The following is a 16,119-nucleotide window of genomic DNA, read 5'->3' on the forward strand; positions in this document are numbered from 1 at the left end:
TTCTTATTTCTTTGATGCGTTCAATGGGAGACATATTGAATGTTAAGGAAATGAAAGCTGGATAGTTTCACGATGAAAAAAAGAGAGAGAGAAAGAGAGAGAGAAAGAGAGAGAGAAAGATTAAAAAAGGACCCTTGGAGTTTACAGATTTCGTATTTAAACAAGTCCTTTTAAAAAAAAGAAAAAAAAAGAAAAACTAATAATGATGATGATACCTTTGCGTTCAGATGTGTTACTTTTCTCTGAGTCATGTCGTACAAGAGTATTTATTATATGTGTTCTGTGTTCAAATGTAATTTAAAGAAGACAAAAAAAAAGACAAAAAAAAAAGACAAGATGAGAATTTGATTTATGCATGAAAAAATATACTCTTTCTTGAAGTAATGTAATAACTATTCGGGGAGGGGTGGTCGGGTGGGAGCGGGAGGGGACAAACTGTGCTTTTTTTGTCCACGATTTTGGGTTGATTAGGACTTCTCTGCATGGATCACCTTTTTTTTGTTTTTTTGTTTTTTTTTTTTCCAAATCACACAATCACGGGAGAGTCGTCCTTTATCCCCTCGTTGGTTTGCTTACCTCGTTTCTTCCTTTTCCTTTCTCTGCCCATCGCGTTGCCCTGGTGGAGGGGCTCTGGGGGGATCAGGGGGACGCTGCCCTGTGCGTACCCCAATCTGGGTACAGGCGTCTGGGGCACAGGACCCCACTGTGCGCCCACCTGTCCACCTGCGCCAAACCAACCCGCCAGGTCCCCCGCCTCTCGGGGTTGGGGCTTTTTTTTGTGCTTTGTCCAGATCTGTGTGTCAAACCCCAAGTGTCTTCGTGCAGAAGAGAGACAGAGACAATCAGCCGCCGCCACCTGAGTTTGTGAAGCCCCAGGCTCCTCGTGTGCTCTGAGACAAGGGAAATGGTCCCGGCGCCCCAACGCTGCCCTCCTCCTTGTGCTGGGACCTTCTGGGCACTGGAAGCTTTTCCTGTTGATGGTGACAAGGTGCTGGATCAGGCTGCCCAGAGAAGCTGTGGATGCTCCGGCCCTGGAGGTGTTCAAGGGATGGGGCTTTGGGCAGCCCGGGCTGGTGAAGGATGTCCCTGCACATGGCAGGGGTGGGACTGGGTGATCTTCAAGGGTCCCTTCCACGCCAAACCATGCTGTGCTTCTATGATCGCCCCAAGTCGCTGTCCCTTGGAGTGGCCTTGAAGACCTGCCTCCGTCCTTGCCCTCCATGGGAAGAGGCACTGGAGGTGGTGCTGCATCAATGTCAACCTGCCCCAGAGATGGACTGGAGCGACCTGTTTCCAATGGCTTTCTACCCAAGGATGTGTTTGGGTCAGTGGCACCATCCAGCTCACGGCATCTGCCCCTGCAAGGCTCTCCCATGCCACCCGGCCTGGCCCCAGCCCTTCACAGAGACACCTTCTGCATCTGAAGAGGTACGAAGAAGATTTTGGCCAGAAGAAGTGGTCCTGGAGGACCCCATCCCACCAGCAGGTCTCAGAGGACATTGGGATGGCCCCCTGCCTGCCCTGGGGAGCTCTCCCCAAATGTCCTCCTGAATGGGCTGCATCCCCTGCTCCTCTTCTTCCTTAGAGATGGGAGGAGTCGTGTCTTTGGGGGACAGGAAGGTGATGGGACCTGGAGAAAGCAATGTTGACTGCTTGTTTCTGCTTTCCCAACATGAAAACAGCATTTACTTGAAAATGCTGATTCTTCAGTCCCCTTCTGCCTGTTCACCTCTCCATCCTTCACCTCTGTCACCAGATGCGGCTCCAAAGCTCAGCCCACTGAGAGGAATGAGATCTCAGCTTCTTCAGGCCGCACCAACATGGCCCCCAAAGGCATAGTAGGGTTTTTATCTGCATTTAAAGCAGTGTCCCTGCAGCCTTCACCTTCGTGGCTGGCACTAAGCAAGATGCTCAGTACCGGGTGGAGGGGGGACAGACAGGACTCACTGACCAAAGATCTGGGCTTTAGGAGATGTGGTTTCTTCCAGCAGCACCATCCATCTACTAAACATCCCTTCTCCTGTCCTCTGGGGAGCTCTGCATCCCCTTGAGCCCCAGCTCTTCCTGCAAGACCTCTCCCAGGGAGAGAAGCTTTGGTGTTTGGCTGCCAAGACCTTGCTTCCCCCCACAAGAAACTCTCACCAAGGCTGGCGTAACCCACAGCCACGAGTCCTCGGCCCCTGCAGAGACCGGCGGGTTTCCACCTCCGGGCAGGAACTGAGTGGCTTGGGAAACCCTGGAGGAGCTGAGCACTGAGCGTTGTCCTTGTCCTTCAGCCTACCAGGACCCACTGGACCAAAGCTCTGCCCCACACGGGATCCGGCCTTGCCTGCTGCCCACACCTACCAAAAATGCCTTGAGGAGCAACTTGCCACGATACCAAAGATTTTTTTTTTTTTCCCTGCAGGTAATGACAATCCAAACTCTGTCCTAAAGACAATTCTCTGGACCAGGGTTGCCCCAAAAGGCATTTTTGTGCTATGGGGAACAGGAGCAGAACTGGGGCCCCATGTGGCACCTTGGAGGACAACGAGAACAGCTCCTGCCCAGTGGGGACCATGGGTGAGCAAAGCCTGGGGCTCCGGCTGCTGATGGAGGGCAAGGAAGAGGAGGGAGCCCGGGACCTCCTGCCCCGCTGAGCCCCGTGGTTCAGTCCGGCCATCGTGCCCTATTCCACTTGTGGAAGTTTTCAGGGATTGGGGTCATTTCATTACTTGTGAAGCCTCAGGCTGGTTTTCCCCTTTGGTCTTCACTGTAGGCTTTCGCGCGTGCCAAAAACAAATAAATAAATCACTAAATTCACAGCAGTGCAGCAATGTCTCCAGCCTCACTGGAAGGAGCACAGGGCTTGTGGGGCCTCAAAGCTGGGCTTTAGGCATAGATATTCCATTATAACACAGCCAGAGCTGAGCTTTCCCAGCTCTAACAATGGCTCTGATGATGGGACACCAGCACAGAGTGGGCCAGCAGCTCGCACCTCTCCATGCCAAGCCTGGGAGTATCGGGGCGAGGTCCTTTTTTGCAATGCCTTTTCCTGAACAGAGCTGAAACCCATGGCCACGTCCAGCCCTGGGTCTGATCGGGAGGGCGATGGGGACAGCGTGCAGCCAAGAGCGGCCAAGCCTCGCTGGCCAATTCCCAGGTGCAAACCCCGGGCGTGCACTGGGGCCTGCTTTTGGAGAAGACTACACCAAAGCAGCCCAGGACTGTGGGAACATCAGCGCCGTGCATCCCCGGTGTTAAATTTGCTCCTTTTCCCTTGTCTCAGAGGACACCTGCAGCAAAAGAGGCGCTGGAGCTGGGGCTGGGGCTGGATGTACAGATGCTTCAGTTCCTTTTGCATATTTCTTTGTTCATGGTTTTTAAAGAGAGGAAATTAAAAATGCAAAGAAAAATCTTTTTTTTTTTTTTCCACCTCTTAAATTTCTAAAGGAAAACAAAAAGTCAAGCTGAATTAATCCTGGCCAGGAAGAACCCGCAGTGCCGGGCTTGCCAGTCCAGCCATCTCTAGAAAGCATTGCTCATTTTTCTGCATAGCAATAGGCAACGCTTGCCCCATCCTGTGTGGTCTGGGGGCTGCATCCCTGAGTTTTTAAATGACTTTTTCCTTCTAACTAAATTGGATTTTTTTATTTTTATTTTTTGCCGCTGCTTCATTGTTAATCTCATGGGATAGGTTTTACTCTACAGCAAAATGCAATTGTTACTCCTCTGTGTCTTGCAATTATATTTGTTTAAGCTATTTACAAATGCTAAAAAAGAAAAAAAAAAAGAAAAAAAAAGTCTTATGTGTCAGGCACTTTATCCAAACTGTGCTGTGTGCTCTGGAGTTTGTTCCTTGTCCTTTGCAATGACTCATGCAGGGGAAGTTATCAGGAAACTTAACTCCAGCCTGTCAACAGGTTTTAAAAGAGAAAAAAAATCTCTATTTGTTCATCCTCTACTGGTCATGACTGTGTTGTATTTCTGCAGCTTTCTGTTTCTTCAATAAATTATTTTCTAGTCATTCACTCTGGTGTGCGTGTCCCGCACTGGCATGAGGGCCCTGGCCATGCTTCCGAGGCTGCACCCACGTCCCCAGAGCATCCTCTGGGTCCCCTGGGACAATTTGCTGGAGCACTTACATGTGTCCACACTCAGAGATGAGCGGGGGGGTGAATCCTTTTTGCTTTCAGCAATTTGCACAAGGGGGAATTTTTCTACCTGCCTGGGGAGGGAAACCTGCGTTCCTTTTCTACATTCTTTTGTTGCTTTTCCTTGCACTCGGGCAGTGAAGCACGTGGGTCGGTTCCCTTCTGACTGCTCCGTGCTCCGCAGAGGAGAGGGAGCGATGTCGGCGAGGAACACAGAGCTTGGCCCAGGAGAACCCAGCCCAGTCCCATATCAGGCAGCCCAACTGCCCTCCATGAGCATCTGGGTGCAGATTTGGGGAACATCCCCAAGCAGCTGGGAGAAGTTGCTCCCTGGGATTTCCCAGCATATATCTGCAGGGGCGAGAGCTTTCCCACAGAAAGCCTCAGATGCATTTATTCCTCTCTTGGCACCACCCAGCACCGTCCTGGCCAGAGCCCAAAGGAAACACTTTAATTCTCATAAATTCAGTGCAGATGAGACCAAAGCACTTGTTAAACAAACACATCAAGTCGTGTGCTGGAGGCAGGTCCAAAACCCTAAGGCTGATATTTTTTGATATTTACTTGATTATCTCTTCCGACCATGCATTGTGCCATGGCACGAGCATTGGTGAGTGGCAAAGAGCTGCCTGCACACACCAAGGGACACCAGCAGCCCCTTACTTTGCAGCTTTCTTCCTGGGAAATATGCTGGTAGCACAGCAGAGAGTTATAGGAGAGGAGAGAAAAGCCAGAGTCCTTTTAATTAAAAAATAAGAATAAAAAACAAGGTGATCCGGTCACCAGTCAGTTGTTCACACACTTCCCCAGCAGCCGCTGCTGTCCCCGAGTGGTGGCTCTGCAGGACACGCATGCAGGTGCCTGCTCTGCAGCATCCCTTGGGCTGTGCATGGTCCCTGGCCACCCCAGCCCTGCCGGGGGGGCTTTGGAGGTTTTGCAGCAAACAGTGTGGGGCCACAGCTGTCCCCAGGATGGGGACATTGGTCCTGGGGAGCAGGATGTGGTGGGGATGGGACATGGTACAAAGGGCACAGCACTGCTGCGGGCTGGGGCACTGCTGTGTGTATCTCATGCGGAGATTGCAAAGATGTGGAGGGATAAGGAAAGGACACCTGCAACATCCACCAGCTGACGGCTGGTTTTCACAGCTTCCCAGGCTCCAGTGAAGCCACAGAGTTGGTGCAGGAGATGGAGCTGCTGGCGGGACAAGCCCCAGGGTTCTGCAGCAGACCACAGGGGCTGCCCATGCAGCAAACCCATCCAACTTGGATTAAAATGCCCCCAGGAGGAGGAAGCCCCCCTGCCCCAGCAGGACGTGGCCGGGTTGGCTATGCTGAGGGGCCGTGGCAGGAGGGTGAAGGCGGGGCTGTTCCCTGGGGATGGAGACCCCCGGTGGCACAGGTGCCCTTGGTGCGCAGGCTGTCCCCGCGGGTGATGAGGCCGGCGTAGCCCTCCTGGTGGGAGAAGGCGTAGCTGGAGCGGCGGCGGAAGGAGCCACGGTGGACATGGGTACGCAGCTCCACCGAGGGCTCCGGCTCACGCCTGGCCTTTGAGCAGATCTGCTGCAAGGAGAAAGGGGACATCAGGGCTGTGGGCACCTCCTGGGCAAGCTCTTGCCCTGAAGATGGGTACAAAGCAGGGACACCCTCCATCGAGATGCAGTTTGGCTCCCGGCTCCACCATGGCCCAAGCTTCTTGGGGGGGATCTGTAGGGTGGGAATCTTCTTGGGGGTCTCTGAAACTCACAGATCTCTGGAGCACAATCCCCTCTGTACCACCGGGAAGGGATGACACATGGATAGAGATGGACCCAAGGCTGGGGGGTGGCAGTGGGACCTGCGCCAGACCTGATGCCTCCTAACTTGGGAGTCCTGGAGGCCAATTCCTGCCTGCAGGCAGAAGCAGACCTTCTCCAGGAGCTGGAGCAGCCTGCCCACAGCCTCCTCCTCATGAACTGACTCAGGGAGAGGGCCATGGAGCCAGACTTGAGCACCAGTGTCCTGAGAGCAGGGTGTCCACCAGCTGTGGTGCCATCAAGCAGAGGTGACATAGCCCTGGTGGCTTCCCTAGGGATCCTCACCCTCCCCAGCACCAGCAACCCCCTTGCCAGCCCCAGACTGGCGCTAGTTGGAGGCACATCCTCCTCCCCGGAGCCCTCACCTGCTGGATGCTGTGTCTGCCTGTGATGGCGTGGTACGAGCGGACGGTGAGCGAGGGAACAGTGTTCACCACCAGGGACAGCAGGACCACGAGCAGGATGTAGGGATCTGTCAGGGCGTTCTGGCTGGCGTCTGTGGGCAATGGTCAAGCAGAGGAGGTGGAGAGGAGAGAGAGAACAATGGGGAGGGAACAGGCCCCCACCTACAAAGGTGCTGAGGGGTCTAAAGAGGAGATGGCTCCTAAACTAGAGTCAGAAATCAACACAGCAAGATCAAGAGCCAGCAAGTTTGTCCCCAAGAACCATGCAGCAGGAGGATCAGGCCAAGGGATGTGACCCAGGCAAGAGAAGCCGTGATCTACAAGGTGGGGGGCAGCCCCTAGCGCTGAGTCCAGGCTGGGCTGCCCTGGCTCTGGGAGGGAACGGTGTGCAGGGATGCTTGGGGTATCCCACCTGGGAAGCGGAAGATGGCAGGGGCTATCCTGAAGGCATCGATGCTCTGCGTCAGGTAGGAGAAGAGGCAGAAGAGCAGCAGGCTGGCTGTGACCATCAGGAAGGACAACACCGTCCAGTGCTTGATGTCCAGGATGATCTGCAGGGGCAACGGCAGAGCACACTGTGCCTCGTGGAGGCTGGGGGGACCCCCCCTTTCATTCGGACACTCGTCTCTAATTCCTCCCCAGTCTCCTCGGGGATTGTCCCCCAGCCACACTGGGCAATGTTGGAACATGCCTGGGGTCCATCTGTCCCACAACCCACGTGCCATTTGGCCTGGTGGCCTTCAATTCCTCGTCCTTGCCAGCAGCCTCCAGTACCACCATGTTCCACCCATCCCCAACTCGGGCACCAGGGATCAGCGTGGGGAAGGGCAGACCGGTGCTCACCTCCACGAGGACTGACAGCAAAGCCGAGGTAGCTACCGTGACCGAAAAGGACTCATAGTCACCCACGACCTTGCTGCCAACACAGTCCTTGAAGGCCCAGAACGCGATGTAGAAGCTGGCGAGCGAGGTGCTGACACCGTGCAGGAGCGTCACGCCGAAGATGCGGTAGTTGAAGAGCTCGTCTTGCTGCCCGATGGCATAGAGCTCAGGGAACTCCAGGCTCTTCTTGGCACTCACGTCCTGCTGGGACAAGGAGGGTGCTAAGCATCACCCTGCCCACCAGGATTGGGCCACACCACCCATGACACCCTTTGGGAGATTTGCGGCGTGTCCTCCGCCTGCTTGTCCCAGCGGGGTGGGGAACTGGAATCCAGCCCACTGCTGGGCTGATTTTCACCCACTGAGGATGCAGCCTCCAGGTACAGGGGCTGGTTGCAGCCCAGGGAACCCGTACCTGCTCCAGAAGGCCCACAGAAAGCACGGGGTGGGCAGTGTAGAAGACGTTGTAGAGCGCAAGGAACCAGCCCTCATACAGAGGCTAGAAGAGAGAATAAAGCGGCTGTGAGCTCAGTGCTGCTTTGGAAAGACTCGGAAAGGATGCCCAGGCACTGGGGAAGATGCAAGTCTCACATCTAAACCCCAGGGAAAGCCCTATGGACTTGTTCTGAACTCTGCATCAGCCCTGAGTTGTCCTCAGTGCTCTGCAGGTCCATGGGACTGTGCTGCAGACTCAGGGAGCTGGAGTCACACCATGGTGGTCAAGTCATGCTGATGACCCTTGTCCCTAGGTAAAAGCTTCCATTTTTTGGGAAACCAGATTAAGGCAAGTGGCATCTTTCCCTACATCTGTGTAAGGTTGAGCTGTTGCTCACAAGAGCTGCCACTGCCTCCAAGGACACCCTGAAGCTCCTCAGGGTGCTTTTCCCAATCCCACCAGCCCAAATGCAATTAACCAGCTACCCAAAAAATCCAGGGAGAAAGGAGACCAGGGAGGTGACGGGGACATGTGCCCATCAGGTGGTACCAGGCGTGAAACCTGCACCGGGTCCCCAGCAGGTGAATTGCGAACATCCACGGAATGAATGCCAATACACTCCCAGCGCACCAGCAGCAGCCCTCACCTGAGCCGTGAATCCGCTGTGGAAAGCGAACCAGACCTGGGCCATGAGACCGGCAAAAGTCTTGTAGAAGAAGTAGCGGAGGAACTTGCAAATGCGGAGATAGGCCCAGCGGCCGTGGACGAGCAGGAGGCGCTGCAGGTAGGAGAACTGCGCCAGGGCGTAGTCGCTGCACTGCACGGCTTGCATGCCCTCCAGCCCGCTGATGCCCACCCCAATGTCAGCAGCTGCGGAGGACGCGGGAGGTTTTTGGGGAGCCCCTTGCGACGTTTGGTTTCCCAGCAAGTTGCTCCCAGGCTGATGGACAGAGGGGGAATCCAGAAGCGATGGGCAAAGGGAAAAAGCCCTCCTGCGTGTCCCACAGCTGCAGGAGTGATGCCAGGCACAGCTGGGCAAGCAGCAGCCCTTTATCAGGGGCTGCTGGAGGGGCAGGGAGTTCTTTGCCAGCTGCCCAGGCTGGGGCTTGAAGAAACTTCAAGCCATCTCCACTGCCAAAGCAAGTGGTCTGCCCTGCTCCTGCCCTAGGCTGGTCCTGGCCTCGTGCCTCGCGCTCCCCCCCCAGCACAGCCACGTTGGGGACTGGGATGGGAGCTCCCCTCCCAGCTCTTCACCTCGGAGGAGTGGGTGACAGGGTGGGGACGGCAGATGGGACACCCCACCCCCATCAGAGGGCCACGCTGGCCAAAACCCGGTTCTACCACAGCCCCCCGCCTCACTTTTGATCATGTTCACATCGTTGGCGCCATCCCCGATGGCCAGCGTGGTGGCCTTCTTGTGCTTCTTCACCAGCTGTACGATGAGGGCCTTCTGCTTGGGGGTGACCCTGCAGCAGATCACAGCCTGGCAGCTGGTGGCCAGGTCCACGAAGGCCTTCTCCACCAGGCTGCCCTGCTCCTGCGAGTCCGTGGCCCCGCGGCAAGGCAGCCACTGCCACAGCCACCCCTCCTCCTTCATCAGCACTTCTCCCGTGTGGAGGATTTTGTCCTTAGGAGAGAGCACACGTGGTTGGGGCTGCCTGCCATGGCCAGCCCAGAGGGATGGGGCCCAAGGGCTCTCCCACAAGCAGGGAGGGGTGGAGCTGGTCTCAGCTCCTGCACATTCACACAAGTTTTGGGCAGGTACAAATGCGCTTCTTCATCCCCTCAGGTGTAGGGACACAAACATGGGCAAGGAGGGAGGATAACATTCAGGGCTGACTTTTTCTGAAGACCACCAGGGGTGTCACAGCATGAGGGCCCCCAGGGTCTCAGTGATGCTCTTGAAGCTCAGAAAAACAACCCGTTTGCTCCAAGTTTGTCATGCATTAGGTACTATGACCATGAGACCAGTTTGTCCCAGTAATGACCAGCAAAGCAAGATATCACCCACCAGCAGACCAGTTGGACATGTGTGGCTGAAGCCCCCCCAACATCAAGCGATCAGTGTGAGGTCATCTCCTCCTCCATCGTCCATTCCCCAGCCCAAAACAGGGTTCCTGTGGCTTTTCCCACCCACCCCGTGCAGGAGGGCTGTCACCTCCTCCAAGTGCTGGTGCCACTAGATGCTTTGATAGCCCCGGGGCAGAAACAACCATCTGCCAGCAAGGACAGGAGCAGGGGTGCCTCCCGAGTGCCACCTTACCAGGAAGTCCCCACTGACGACGAGAGCTCTCTTCTTGTGGCACGAAGTCCCTGGGTGCTGCTGGGAGAGGCGGCCGCTACCCGGGGCTTTCCTGCTGCTGCTGCGGCTGTTTCTCACCCAGTGAGCCTCGAGGATCTCGCTGCGTAGGAGGGGACATTGGGCACGCTGAGTGGCTTTGGCCAAGGAGCACAGTTGGCCTTTGCCATCTCAAAGCCAGCTCCAGAGAGAAGGGGCTGGTACCCAGTGGTGGGAACAGGGGGGACAGAGATGGGGCACCCTGATATCAGAAATCAGCCCTGGCCCATGTGGTTTGGAGGCAAGAGAACCAGGCTAAGCACTTTCTGGCCAAATCCTGCCAAGAAGAGAGCTATAGGGGCAAAAACAGATGGAGAGAACTGAGAAGGCATCAGCAGATAGTGATGGCCATGGCCATCTGGGCTGGGATGGGGAAGAATGAGTGTCTTCAGCATGGACAACCCATGCCCCCCCACCAACCTGATGTCCTGAGCCAGAAGGTCATGAAGCCTCACCTTACTTCCTTCTCCTCCAGGATCTCCATGTCATCTGTGAGCAGCTTGCACGCATAGCCGATGTTCATTGCCGTCTCTGCAACATGGGCATCAGTGGCCTGTTGTGCCCCCCCATCCCAGCCCCCTGCCCTGGGGTCCATCAGCCCTGGGTGGGCAGCAGATGCTGGGGGCTCTGCTCCAGCTCTATGCCAACATGCAGATGGCTTCCCCTGCCTCAGTTTCCCATGGGTGACATGATCTGTGGGACATGCTGTTGTTGTATATTAAAGGCAACAGCAGAGCCTGGTTGTTGCCTCCTCCCAGGGTCTCATCCACTCTCTGGCCCTGGCTAGGGGAGAAGCTGAAATGCATTGGCTGCTTCCACTGACCTTGTTTGTCTCCCGTCAGCACCCACACTTTAATGTTGCCCAGTTTCAGCAGCTGGATGGTCTCAGGAACTCCGTCTTGCAACTTGTCCTCAATGGCTGTGACCCCAAGCAGCTGGAAGGAAGGTTGGAGGGGGTGTCATGACATGGGGCAGGGTGCCAGGGCAAGAGACGGAGGTGGGAATTACCCCTGCATCCAACCAGGGGTCTTGTGTCCCTGCACACTCCTTCCCATGGGTGGACATGACCCTGCAGGTTTCCGTCTGGGTGTCTACTGGCATGTCACAAAGTCACCCCAGGGGTATCTCCACCTGCCCTCCCACCCAGGGTGTGGGTGTTGGGCTGAACACCCCATCACCCCAAATAGCTGAACCCCACCCTCCTGCCCTTCATGGGGTGTGGGGACCAGTGCAGGTGCTTCCTCCTAATCCCCAGCTTCATCCCACCTCCAGGTTCTGCTCCATCTCCTCGTACAGGCTGTCCAGCTGCCACGCGCGGTCCTGCAGCAAGATGCTGGCCTCCTGGTGCCTCCGGCTCCACTCGCAGTACTCGGCCTCGCTCACCACCTTGCTGGCCAGGCATAAAGTCCTCAGGGTCTCCTCTGCAAAGCACTGCAGGGACGAGACATCGTGGCTCCCTTGCCTTGACCGGGACGACTCAGTGTCTCCATGGGCAGAGCTGGAGACCCACCAGGGTTTGAGGGTCTTCTCTGGGTGCTGGCTGTCCCCCCACCCACTGTCATCCCCAGATGCATTGCAGGACAATGCAACCAGTCCGTGCAGAACCCCGAGGGTGGATTTGATGCCCTCTTAGCCGTTGTCCCACATGCAGGTGAAGCTCCTAGAGCAGAATGGAGCAAAGAAGAGCCAACTCCTGAAGCCAGAGTGGGAGGAGAGCAGCAGAGGATTCCAGGGCACCCAACCCAAAGCCAGCAGCAGGGACCAGCCCAACCCACCACCCCTGGCTGGCATGGGACTCACATCCAGCGCCCTCTCGGTGAAGGTCTCACTGGGCCCTCGGCTGCGCAGTCGAGCCAGAATCACGGTGTCAGCCCCCTTGGTGTAGAGCCGGATTGTGCCCTGGGGGTCTCGCACTGGGAGGAGGGGAAGGACAGAGAGCTGCCACCCCATGCTCGTCACCGTCCCCATGCAGGACCCTGGGGACACAGGCCAACCTGGCCGTGCTGCAGGAGGCACCTCGGGTGACACTGGTGGTTTTGTACCCACAGTCACAGGAAGCACAGGAATTTCTCCAGACCTACATCACCATGAGGCAGAAACAGGCCTCAAGGGCTGTCAGTTCCTTACATACCTCTGCTGGGCCCCTGCTTTACTTGCTCTCTCAGCTCTTCAAACCCTTCTCTCTTGCCTTCACCAAAGTATCAGGGCAAGCAAAACCACAGAGATGACCAGCACAATCTTTTGGGGTTCCCGTGCCAGCTGCCATCACTTGCAGACACCCTGGTGCCACCCCCTGTAGGGCTGAGAAAGGAGGGGACCCTCCGTAGGTAGGGAAGGTCCCCCTGAGACACCCCAACCCGCTCACCCAGGACAGACATCCTCTTGCGATCACTGTTGAAGTCCAGCATGGCCAGCACTTTGTAGGTCCTCTTCACCCCCAGCTCACTGATGGTGATGGTGTCTTGTGTTCGGGACAGAAAGACATACCCCAAGTCCCTGGCTGCCAGCACCAGCGCTTCTTCATCCGGTGAAGCCGCCTGGTAAACCAGCTGGCCTGTGGAAGAGGAACAAGGTTTGGGCAAGGAGAATCCCATCCGAGCATCTCTTACACACCTGAAACATCTCCTTCTTGCCCAGCACCAACATTATCTATGGAGAGCCTGAAGTCCAAGCCACCAAGCTAGGGAATCTCAGCCCCTCTTGTCTCTCTTCTTCTGCTCCCTGGGTGGGAAAAGTGTCCAGACAGGGATGGATTATCCTCCCTGTGCTTCTGCTCCAACTACGTGGCTTTAAAACAACCCCAAAATGCCCATGTCTGGGCCAGAGGCTCAGATGCTAAGACTGGCCCAAAGCATCCTCGGGCTCTTAGGGCACCTTCTCCTCACCACAGCAGAGCTTTGCCATGTGGTGGAAAAGCCACCATGCCCCACAGTGTCCTGAAGGGGAGCTGGACCCCGCACAGAACCGACAGCGCAGCCAACCCACCGCCCCTCTCCTCAACCATGATGGTGTGGCAGAGGGCCAGCAGCCGCAGGAACTCCCTCAGCAGAGGGTCGCTGTCCCGCCGGGCGGCTTCCAGGAGTGTCACATCGTTGGAGTACGACATCTTCTCCCCACGGTGGCTCCAGGTCATCCCCGACCCCTGCAAGAGACACAGGCACCTGAGACACCAAGAATGGGGCCACCCTGCAAGGCTCTGCCATGGGGGTGCTGCTAGGGTGAGATACAGCAACCCTGTGCTGGCATGGTCTGATCCAAGTCAGAGCCCATGAACCTTGCTTTCTGCTGCCGACACTAGGGGGGTGACTATTAAAAGGCTGGAAAAATCAGATCGGAGGTGTTCTATAACCCTGTTCCCTTGTCCTTTACCGGCAGCTGAGGAACAGCAAACCTGCCAGCCCGAGGAAGCACATCCCTCCATCTCACAGGATGGTACCCCAGTTGTCAGAAAGCCATGCTCCACAGCAAAAGGCTGCTCCTGCTGCTGCCGTAACCAGTAACTGCTACGGCTTTGGCCCCAGTGACAAGCAGCGTTTGGCCCTGAGTTACGCAGGAGAGGGGAATTACGCACCGATGGCTGTTTGTTCTCACGGCCCGTGCCCAAACCTGCCAAAATAAAAATAATTCAGTTACTAGAGAGCTGGCAGGGAGCATGACTAGCAAGGGCTTCAAGCAGTTATTTCTACAATGGACTGCTTCTTTTGCTGGCCAAGAAGGGACAGATTTTCAGCACCTGCTTGGTGTCTGTCCATTGTGAGCCACGCTCCATTAGGACATCCACATTTGATTTATTTGGCTCTTGGACAGTTCAGACTGTTCGAACTATATGTTTTTCCTGTTAAAAATGCAGGTCTGGCTTTCATCCACATTTCCCAGGAGACTGGAAGGATTATGGCAATGCTGCTATCAGAGGTGCAACATGATGCATCAGATGGAGAAAAACTGTTTTTATGCCTGCTTAAAAACTTTGCTAGATTTTTTTTCCCTTCTCTTTGCTTTTGTCACTATCCATTTGTCTCAAGTGGTTGATAAGTATCTCAGGAAAAAGAAGCTCCGTACTAAAGCTCTAGCTCTCACTACTTTCACTAATTAAGCACTGTGGCAGCCCCCAAAAGGCAGCCAAGAGCTCAAATAAATGGAGCAATAAGTGAAGGAAGGACTTGGAAATTCTTAGGATTCTAAGGGGGAAAAAACAGGCAAAATCATTAAAAAAAAATCATTACATGCATTCGCCATAAAGAAACAAAAGAAAGGATGACTTCTTCACCTCCTCCATAGGTCACCCGAGAGTCTCACAGTACCCAGACTTGGAGACAGTGCCTTCAGCCCACACACCAGGCCACCAAGATCCACCCACATGCCCCAAGCTTCCTAGGAAGCCAGGAGGATAGCAATGAACCAAAGCATCCTAAATTCAAGGTCTACCTCACTCAGGAGTCCCCACAAACTTGCTACCAGCAAAAGTTACCATAGACAGTCCCATTGATGCAGCATTTCTTGAAGCTCATAATATTTTGTGTCAAGGTGCCAGTCTTGTCCGAGAAGATGTATTCGATCTGGCCAAGCTGGTCATTGAGGCTGGTGCTTCTGGCCTTTGCTGGAATGTCCTTGACAGCGTAATACATCTCCAAGTCCCAGTTGATAAAGAAGCTGTTCACCAGATAGATGAATTCAAACCTATGGAGCGAGAATGGAAGAAAGCTTACACCAGGGAAGGAGATTGCGTTACTCACAGCCCAGGGGGACTTGGGGATCTGCCTCCGAGAGAAAGGGCAGAGAGGAACTGCCTGCCTGGGTCCTGCTGATCTGAGCTGGGGATAAGCAAGTTTTTGTTGGTGGCCAGATTTCCAGAAGGCACATCACACCAGACAGGGAGCCCACTGGGTCCCAGGCAGCTGGACTCCTCTGGAAATCTGGTCCTTGATGTCAAAATTCATAGATGTGGAGATCTGGTGAAGGGTCTAAAAGTTTGTCAAGGGCTTTTCCCAGCACAAATTGTGATTACCACCTGCTTGCAATGCCTGTGCCCTTCTCTTCCCCACCCCTGCTGCTGCTCCATGGGGAAACACCACCTTTATCAGTCTGTCCTCTTCAGTCTGGCCCCAATTTCCAACATCAGTACACGTCTTTACATCTCTTTTCTGGCTTTCCTCTGAGGAGACCTCAAAGCATGCTATCAATGTTTGTATTCCACCCATACCCTCTTACAGCCAACGGAACACACGGGAATGACTTGCTCAGCTGGGCCTTGCATGCATCCCCATTTTGTGGCTACAATCCAAGGCGCCAGACAAGGCCCAAGGGCAGGGAGAGGGGTGCTGAACGCTGATTGTTTGCAATCTCTGTCGTTCTTACGTTATATACATGGACATGGGTATGATGATGCTCAGGAGGATTGCGAAGCCCCAGAAGCTGAAGAAGGCCTGCTTGGCAGGAGCAGTGTGTTTGTAGAGAGCAGAGAGGTAGGTGTGCTTCTCCTGGAACGTCTTGGCCCAGAACCCGGAGGCAATGGCGAGGCACAATGACATGGCCAACAGCACCAGGAAGATCTGAGGTGGGAAGCCAGGATGAGAGCACCACGTCACACAGAGCCCACCAGGCTCTTCTAAGGCCAACCACTGCCCCTTCCAGTCTGTCTCATCTAACTGTGTGTTCGCACTGCACTTACTATGATCACCAGCTGGTCCATCATGCGGTCCAGCTTGGTTTTCTTCCGCTTGATCTTCCCACAGTTCCTCATAATTTTGGAATCAAATCCTGTGCAAGAAACATTTTAGAAGTAAAGACAAGTCCGCAGTCCCCAGAAGGTCACCTTGCACCTAAGAGATGTTGCTTTCCTCCATAACATTATCTCCCCAGCTCTGAAGGATTCAGAGGACCATGTCCCTTGATCAGTGGTTAATGCAGCCACGTCTGCACGCTCAAAGTGCTGCTTATACCAGAGCTCATCCCTCCTCTCTGTCCAGAGTTACCCATGGCCAGGCTCTCAGCTGTCTGAGCCGTCTGTGCAGGAGGCCACAAAGTGAAGTGGAGCCAGGACGTGATGCAGGTGAAATATAACCTGGAACAGGGGGATGTTTGGAACCACCACACCACCTGCCTACCAGTGAGCCCAACACCAGGAAAGCTTG

At 54.9% G+C, this 16,119-nt stretch overlaps 1 protein-coding gene across 5 annotated transcripts in view; it reads right to left on the reverse strand.

Moving 5' to 3' along the window:
- Positions 1–411: 411 nt before the first annotated feature.
- Positions 412–16,119, reverse strand: part of ATP8B3 (ATPase phospholipid transporting 8B3) — a 30,132-nt gene continuing 14,424 nt past the window's right edge. For 4 of the 5 annotated variants that reach the window (XM_066984012.1, XM_066984014.1, XM_013196230.3 and 1 more), the window contains 18 exons: positions 15,657–15,745; positions 15,344–15,537; positions 14,457–14,665; positions 13,560–13,594; positions 12,974–13,130; positions 12,354–12,542; positions 11,789–11,901; positions 11,255–11,419; positions 10,812–10,923; positions 10,444–10,519; positions 9,914–10,052; positions 9,010–9,277; positions 8,297–8,520; positions 7,630–7,713; positions 7,176–7,415; positions 6,745–6,883; positions 6,294–6,424; positions 413–5,695 (listed from right to left, as the gene is read on the reverse strand). In XM_066984012.1, the coding sequence (XP_066840113.1) occupies positions 5,462–5,695; positions 6,294–6,424; positions 6,745–6,883; positions 7,176–7,415; positions 7,630–7,713; positions 8,297–8,520; positions 9,010–9,277; positions 9,914–10,052; positions 10,444–10,519; positions 10,812–10,923; positions 11,255–11,419; positions 11,789–11,901; positions 12,354–12,542; positions 12,974–13,130; positions 13,560–13,594; positions 14,457–14,665; positions 15,344–15,537; positions 15,657–15,745 (2,798 nt within the window). In that variant the 3' untranslated portion in view covers positions 413–5,461. Of the gene's footprint in view, positions 5,696–6,293; positions 6,425–6,744; positions 6,884–7,175; positions 7,416–7,629; positions 7,714–8,296; positions 8,521–9,009; positions 9,278–9,913; positions 10,053–10,443; positions 10,520–10,811; positions 10,924–11,254; positions 11,420–11,788; positions 11,902–12,353; positions 12,543–12,973; positions 13,131–13,559; positions 13,595–14,456; positions 14,666–15,343; positions 15,538–15,656; positions 15,746–16,119 lie in introns of all 5 variants that reach the window. The other variant, XM_066984013.1, reaches the window with a different exon arrangement.

This window comes from Anser cygnoides, chromosome 27 (assembly GCF_040182565.1).
Source record: "Anser cygnoides isolate HZ-2024a breed goose chromosome 27, Taihu_goose_T2T_genome, whole genome shotgun sequence".
NCBI lineage: Eukaryota > Metazoa > Chordata > Aves > Anseriformes > Anatidae > Anser > Anser cygnoides.